Source organism: Cyprinus carpio, chromosome A5 (assembly GCF_018340385.1).
Source record: "Cyprinus carpio isolate SPL01 chromosome A5, ASM1834038v1, whole genome shotgun sequence".
In the NCBI taxonomy this organism is placed as follows: Eukaryota; Metazoa; Chordata; class Actinopteri; order Cypriniformes; family Cyprinidae; genus Cyprinus; species Cyprinus carpio.
Genome location: NC_056576.1, coordinates 27698392 through 27706756, shown reverse-complemented (window position 1 = coordinate 27706756; position 8365 = coordinate 27698392). Strand labels below are relative to the sequence as shown.

General features: G+C 33.7%; 1 protein-coding gene across 1 annotated transcript; it reads left to right on the top strand.

Moving 5' to 3' along the window:
• Window positions 1-3962: 3962 nt before the first annotated feature.
• Window positions 3963-8314, top strand: LOC109078831 (cyclin-dependent kinase 7). Its single transcript, XM_042756690.1, has 12 exons — window positions 3963-4097; window positions 4288-4347; window positions 4499-4532; window positions 4626-4693; window positions 4775-4843; window positions 5015-5125; window positions 6514-6632; window positions 6737-6836; window positions 7051-7137; window positions 7269-7418; window positions 7517-7661; window positions 7951-8314. The coding sequence occupies exons 1-12, from the start codon at window positions 4032-4034 to the stop codon at window positions 7977-7979; spliced, it is 1038 nt and encodes a 345-aa protein (XP_042612624.1). The 5' UTR covers window positions 3963-4031; the 3' UTR covers window positions 7980-8314.
• Window positions 8315-8365: the final 51 nt, after the last annotated feature.

The following is an 8365-nucleotide window of genomic DNA, read 5'->3' as shown; positions in this document are numbered from 1 at the left end:
TGCTCTCCAGCGCCCTCTAACACTCCTGTTTGTTTTTGTTTGTTTGTTTATGAACATTTTTGTCTATTCATCTTTTTTAACTTATAGTGCAAAATGCTTATGTATGTATGTGTTTGTTTGTGTGTAGCACAAAAGTTTTTTTGTTAATTATTATTTATACATTCTTTTTCTAATTATGAATTGTTTGCTTGTAGCTCAAAATATTTAGCCTATATTTACTTATTTGTCTGTTTGCTTGCTTGTAGTGCAAAATATTTGTTTATTTGTAGTGCAAAAATTTTATTAATTATTTATTGTTTCTGTTTACTCAAAAGATGTATATTTCGTTTAAAAAAGATTTGTTTGTTTTTATCTGTTTGCCTGTTGAGCAAAATATTTATTTAGTCATTTTTATTTACTTATTTGTATAGCAACAAAGTTTAATGAATTAATTATTTTTTTCTGTTTGCTTGTAGCTCAAATTATGTATATTGATTAATTTTTTTATCTTTCTGGGTGTATTGTAAAATATTTATTTGTTTAGTTTTTATTTATTTATTTGTAGTGGGAAAATGTTTGTTTGTTTGTTTAACAAGCATAATATGTCCTGTTTTTTCTTGTTTCTGCTAAGGCAGTATTATACATCTACTATACTATCAACCTGCATTTGTCTTTGACGTTTTCATTGTTGGTTTCTTTGTTTAAGCAAAGACTTCATTGATCTTCAATACCCATCCATTTAGCACATTATAGCTTGTTAATCTTTTTAATCAGTCAGCAGATACACTATATATCATGCAGTCCAAATCTGTTATGGATAAAGCAGCTTACATACAGTACAACCTTTTTTTATTTTATTCTTCTCTCTCAAAGTGACTATACTACTATCACTCTGGCAGACTGAAATAGTTTTATTTGGCGTGGTCTAGGGCACACAGCTTGCCATCTCACATAAAAAACAAAAACATAAATAGTAGCAAATAGTGACGTTTGAATAAAGAAAGCATATTTAATAGTGAACTGTCATCACTCATCCCCCACATTATTCACCTCGTTTGCCCTTTAGACAGGATGGGTGGTTTTTTTTTCTGAGCTGTGTATTGATTAAAAGAGACCGTATTGACACTCTGAGACTTCTTCAATATAGAGGTCAGCATCTGCTCCCTTGACGGCCAATCAGTGTTTCGACTGTGTTAGTAAATAGTTCTCATCGGTCAACCTTGAAAATCAATGATGCTGCCGATTATTCAAAGAGGTTTCTAGTGGGAAAAAAAAAGTTGCCATGGATACCACATGTAAAGGGTTTAGAGGTTTGTGGGATGTGCATGGCCTACTGAGTTTATTAAAGGATCATGGAAATTATATTGTGCACCTAGATATTTATATGCCTGTCTCATGCCTGGATCATTTATAAAGAATATATCATTTAAAAACAGAAAGTGAGAGCGATTGTTGAGTGACAGTCCTCAGAACTGTGAAGAGGCTGATAGGTGAGAGGTTTTGATGTGCTGTTTGTTTCTCACACTAATATGTGGTTTTAGTGTAAGTGGCGCAGCACTTGAGCAGGCGTGTTACATGCAGAGTCTCAAGAAGCAACGGCTGTTGGTTGCAGCATACACTTCCAGGATTGTGGCTTACATTGCTGAAATGTTGTAGTATAACTCAATATGTAAAAGATTTAAAACTTTATGAGATTGTGAGCAATTTACCAGCTCCTTTATGCTTTTGAGAATCACATATTTAACCTATTTACGAGTTTCATCATTCTAAACATATTTCTTAGACAGCTTGGGCGTGAACCAGTTCACAAAATTTCATTTTCAGAAGAGATTTGTTAACTGTGGTTTCGCTAACTACATTTAAAATGCAAAAAATACCTGTCAATATCACCCCATGACAAAACTCGCTAAAAACCTTTTAAAGGTTTCATTTTGCAGTTTCATAATTATTTTGCTCACCTGTTCTTCAGAATGACTGTTCAGACCGAGGATGATGATCTCGTTCTCCTATTTAGTCAACATCACAGTTTCTGCCTGTTCACTATTACATCTAAAAGTTGTGAAATGAACAATCATATGCGCCACAGAGAAGATAAAAGAGAAATCTTTCTGTCAAACAAAACCAATTGAAAAAAAACAGTCAAGATTGAAGAATCATGTTCATACAGAAGAAGACCCTTAGTGCTGTAACACTAGCAAAACATACAAGCAAATAGTAGAATAGTTCATATATATATATATATATATATATATATAAAAGTACAACTTTATACTGTGTTAAAAACTAAGCCCAAGATCCTCCTGAGTATTTTGTTCACTGCTGCTTTCAATAAATGTGTGTAAACTTAAATAAATGTTTGCAAAAACTTATTTGATTCCAATGAAATCTTTTTGTTTTGTTACAGATATGATGCTTTATATTCAGAGCACTGACTGAATCAAACAAATGCACTGCATTTCCCATTTCAAATGAGGCCAGTCTGATACAACTGATACGAGATGAGTCACTGGTGTTTCTCAAGCAAATTACTGGCTATAGTTTAAAATCATTACTACTTAACATGATAAGATTTACTTCTCACCAATCAAAAACTCACTTCTTCACAATATTGGACGCTATTTTCATTACAAACCCGCCAGAAGTCCTTCTGTAATTTTGGGACATTGGGTTTAGCAGCAGTTAAGAATTTATCTGATGGGGTTAGTGCACAAAACCACAAATGTGTTTATCAAAGTCAGAGGAAGTGGGCGTCTTCATAAGAACAGAGCTTGTGCTAACCACTTCCTGTTGAGATGGGAAACTTCAGATGGTGATAGAAGGCGTACAGTAAACAAGTCAAACAAAAAGGTATCTAAGGGGGATTATGTTTTACAACAACCGTGTGATAATTACACATTTGCACTGTCTGTTAAACTTATCTACTTACACACACTCTAGTATGATCAAGATAATACTCAAGAAAAAAAAAGTGTGATCCATATGATTGTATCAATAAAAGAATAACAATGCAGTCACATGCTGGTTGAATATTCACTGTGAACTAAAATCTAATGTTTCTGACAGTGTTGAGTCTGTCTGTGTGTCTGAATAGAACTGAGTGTTGACAGAACACTTTAATAAATCTACAGAATGGAAGAACATATCCTCAGCAGTAACTGTTTCTGGTTTATAAACTGCCCTTTATATAAAAATATATTAAGAATCAGCAGATTTTGGTATATATACATTTAGCCATTTCTACATATGCACTGTGAGATTAAGAAAAAAAAATGCAAAGAAGGGGGGAAACATGACATGTCTTACGTTAGACTGTTTTAAACTGGATATTAATTTGTTAGTGTTTAGCAGCCTAACTAGAGCAGTTTAAGAAAATGCAAGCACAGCAATGTAAAGGAAAGAAGAGCGTGTTTTTGCACTGACAACATCGCCCTCTGCAGGAATTAATCGATTAATTGGTACTATAGCACGACTTTGATGTGTGATTATTTGATGTAACCATAGCAAAGCAATGATCCATGAAGTCACGACGCAAGAAAATTTGATTTATAATTAAGGATTTACTTATGAAGCAACTCGTCATGTATTTATAACAGAGGTCTTTATATTAGTTATTCTCAGTGAGGGTCCTCAATAAACTTCCGAAGGAGCTTTTAAATAAACTACAGTATACAAATTAAACTCAAATGCTAAATGTGCAACGAAATGTTTCTTAAATTTTTTTTTTATTATTATAATAAGTCACAAAATGGCATTATATAAAAAGCTAACATTTCATTTATTTGTTTGTTGCTATAAAAACCAATTGATCAAATTATTAAAATCGATACAATTATTATTACATTATTAATATTAAAATAATATGATATTATTAGAATATGATGAACGAACCGTGCAGCATCAGTTCCCATGAAATTTAATAATATTTATCTAAGCAGTGGAGCATTTTAATTGCGTTGCCGCTTATGGGACTTTTATTTAAACCGGAAGTATAAAGTGCTCTTTAATGCAGAAGGAAGTGTAGATTCACAAAGAATAGTTTTACAGCTGATATCATGGCATTAGATGTTAAGTCCAGAGCGAAGCGCTATGAAAAGCTGGACTTTCTTGGTGAAGGACAGGTAAACGACATAACCTCGATATTACTGAGCTGTTATGGTTCGGTTTAACAGTAAGAGTTTTGTTATTAAAGTGATGTTTTAACAGCTCGTCATTTTTAGTGTGTAGCTGCAGAAGCTTTTGGAGGTGCGCATTAATCCTAAGTGTTATTAATGTATAGTGCCATTAATGCATTGTACCATTATTTTGCAGTTTGCAACTGTGTACAAGGCAAGAGACAAAACCACAAACACTATTGTCGCTATCAAAAAGGTAAGACATTTCATGTAACACTTACTGAAAATCATCACTTCTGATTAAATTCGCTTGTTTCAGTACTTTGCATTGGATAGTGGAATATTTTGAATGTCTTTTTATCATTCTTAAGGTCCTTCATGTTAAAAGGTGAATTTCTTGTTTGCAGATAAAAGTGGGGCACAGAACAGAAGCCAAAGATGGTGCGCTTTGGACCTGGCTTATTTAATCTTTGATCACAACTTTATTTTGGGTAATATGAGTCTTACACTTTATATATATATTCTGTTATCCAGGCATCAACAGAACAGCTCTTCGAGAGATTAAGTTGTTGCAAGAGCTCACTCATCCGAACATTATTGGTGTAAGTCATGTGCTAAACTCATTTAAGATTTTGATGCACTGTTGTTGTTTATACTGACATCAGTGAACCTCTCTGCTTCAGCTCCTGGATGCTTTTGGACACAAATCCAATATCAGTCTTGTCTTTGACTTCATGGAGACGGATCTCGAGGTGACAAAGGATGTTTATTTTCACAGAGCAAAACCTTTTTAAAGCTACAGTAGATCAAACAATAAAAGTCCACGTCAATGCAGTATAAGCATGATGCTTATCCCTAACTGTTTGGTCATTGCTCTTAAAATAATGAGTATAAAGAAGTAGTTGTATTATGGTCTGTTTCAGGTGATCATAAAGGACACCAGTCTTGTATTGACACCAGCCAATATAAAGGCATACATCCTAATGACGTTACAGGGTCTGGAATACATGCACAATCACTGGATCCTGCACAGGGTAAGGCATTGAGATATTTGCTCCATCTGTTTTTAATTATGTACAATACTGATCAAAATTTGGGGGTCAGTAAGATTTTTGTAAAGAAACAAAACTTTTATTTTTTAAGTATGCATTACAATGATCATAAGTGACAGTAAAGTCAATTGTGATGTTACAAAACATTTCTATTTCAAATGAATTCTGTTCTTTTGAACTTTTTAGTCATCAAAGAATCCTGAAAAATGTCAGTTTCCACAGAAATATTAAACAACTAGGGTTACACGTAAAATTTTCAGGAACTTTCCATGGAATCTAAATCTGGGGAATATTGGAAATATTCCAAGTTTGAAAGTTAAAAGGAATTAATTGGAAATTTGGGTAAATTTATAGAAACTCTATCATATACAAACATAAATATAAATATTTTGTTTGGTCATAAACGGGCATGCGTGCAAACTAATACAAATGTTAAAAATGACATTTTTGGATTTTTTTTTTTTTTTTTTTAAACCTGTGATTCTTGTATATTGTTATTTATCAAAGAATCCTGAAAAAAAGTATCACAGGTTATAAAAAATATAAAGCAACACAACTGTTTCCAAAATATATAATAAATCAGCATATCAGCACGATTTCTGAAGGATCATGTGACACTGAAGACCGAAGAGTAATGGGTGATGAAAATTCAGCTTTGCATCACCGAAATACATTAAATTTGAAAGTACATTAAAACAGAAAACCGTTATTTTAAATTGTAATAATACTTCACAATATTACTGAAGTATTTTTTGATCAAATAAATGCAGGCTTGATGAGGATAAAAGATTTCTTTGACAAACATTAAAAATAGTAATGTGTCCAAACCTTTGACCAGGGCTGTACTTCTGTATGATAACAGAGAACTAGCTAGCAGAAGGTAGAAGAAAGAGCATCACAGCTTTAGCTTACATTTTTCATATCTGATTTACTGGAAAGCTAGCTACTGTATAAACACATTTTGGTATTTGCTAGTTAAACTTGAAATCCATGGATCAAATACATTTACCCAAATATTAGACCAGTATGGAGTAGACGTCACAGTAACGTCACTTGCAGCTGCGAACGCATTGTGGTGGCAGAAAAACCCTGGTAACAAGTGGAGGGAAGCGGATAAAATCCATGGAATAAGAGAAAACATTTATTGTTGTGCCTTTGGATGTCAGAATCGGAATGCCAATCATTTTTATAGAATACTGTCATCAAAGACGCCATTTGAAGCTAAACGCAGACATTTAAATGGACAGACTATGGATAAAACCTGCTATGATTAGCCTACCTTTAATGCATAAATTTGATTTTAACAATAGGTCTACATAATATTCACATATGCAGCCACTTACAGTTATTGTTATTGTTTCTTTTATTAGGATCTGAAACCTAATAATTTGCTTCTGGATGAAAATGGAGTCTTGAAGCTGGCAGATTTTGGCTTGGCCAAAGCATTTGGAAGCCCGAACCGAGTGTATACTCATCAAGTTGTTACAAGGTGTGTAGAAGTCTCTGATAGTTCTGAGTTGACCTCTACAATAGTACTTTGATGTTCTTTATTATGCTATTGTTTAATTTTTCATGTTGTGTGGTACTTCTCAGATGGTATCGTGCCCCGGAGCTCCTCTTTGGTGCCAGGATGTATGGTGTGGGTGTGGACATGTGGGCAGTTGGCTGCATTCTTGCTGAGCTTTTACTCAGAGTGAGTATCTGACTTTATCCAGTGTTTGTAAAACCATTTGGTTCCTTTGAATACCAGTAGACCCTTTTCACATTTCCAGGGTTCTCAGAAGCAAAGCTGTAGTGATGAACAGACACTATGACAATTACATTAATTTTTTAATTTTTTTTTTGCAAGTTTCCATATTGATTTAACCATTACCATGTATTTTAAGAATTGATTGTTCTTGTGCCAGGTGCCATTTTTAGCTGGAGATTCAGACTTGGACCAGCTGACAAAGATATTTGAAGCTTTGGGAACCCCAACAGAGGAGACATGGCCTGTGAGTTGTACTTATCTACTATTCTTATTTGTAATTGAGAGAGTTTTACTTCAGATTCATTTGCATAAGACAGCAAATGATTACTTGAGATAATCTACAAAGACTGTGATTTGTGCTGTTTGTTGTTTCAGGGGATGTCTAGTCTTCCAGACTATGTGTCATTTAAACTGTTTCCTGGCACTCCATTGGAGCATATCTTCAGCGCAGCTGGCGATGACCTTCTGGAGCTCCTGAAGGGATTATTCACCTTTAACCCCTGCACACGCGCTACAGCTTCACAGGTGCCAGTAACTGGGTTGCCGTTTTATCAACTTAATCTTAATGCTTAAAACTAATCTACATTAGAGAATGTCTGAATGAGTGGATATGCTCGTTCTAGGCTTTGAAGATGAAGTATTTCAGCAGTAGACCAGGACCAACCCCAGGACCTCAGCTTCCCAGACCGAACTCCTCAACAGAAGCCCTGAAAGAGAAAGAAAACCTGTTGATTGGAATCAAGAGAAAACGTGACAGTATTGAACAGGGTGAAGAAAACATACAAAAATATGAGATAAATGTACATGATAGCTATCAGTGTTCTCTAAATAATGCACAGCAATTGTGTGGACTGAAGAATTTGCACATGGTCTGTCTTTAAGCATATTAAAACAACAGATAGACATGTAAATAATGTTAAAAACTCAATTTTCTTCTCAGCGGCGTTTTTGTTAGATTAATGAAAGCTGCCGATTTAATTACACCAGTATATAATATATAATGGAATCGGTATTGAAGTTTGAAATCTAAATGTTTTTTTGCTATTCCATTTCTCAGGTTCCCTTAAAAAGAAACTGGTGTTCTGAGTGATCTGGATGCTGTTTTCTTCCACTAGTGCTGCTGTGGTCCTGCATGAATGGCAAATGTGCTGTTCAACAGTTACGAAATTAACATATTTATGTGTCGGTTTGGTTATTTTTGCAGTTATTTTTTTTTTTTATGTATTTCAGGAAATTAAATTATAGAAAAACATAGTTTTGCCTATCATGTCTGTTTTAATTATGCACATCAACCCCATTTATGTCACTAGCGTATTTTTTAGCATTTACAAAGCATATAAAAATAAACGCTTTGCCATCTTTATGGCCTTTTAATGTGATTTTAATAATATTTTATAATTAAATATAAGTAATGATTATAAGGATTTGGTGTAGTTAATTTAAAATCCTGGTTAATCTTTATTTTCAAGCTT

Bases quoted from the DNA above. Each gene is read 5' to 3' on its own strand.
- LOC109078831 (XM_042756690.1), top strand. From the start codon at position 4,032: ATGGCATTAGATGTTAAGTCCAGAGCGAAGCGCTATGAAAAGCTGGAC. The intron at 6,837-7,050 runs GTGAGTATCTGA...TTCTTGTGCCAG, and splicing joins TTGCTGAGCTTTTACTCAGA to GTGCCATTTTTAGCTGGAGA. The intron at 7,419-7,516 runs GTGCCAGTAACT...TGCTCGTTCTAG, and splicing joins CACGCGCTACAGCTTCACAG to GCTTTGAAGATGAAGTATTT.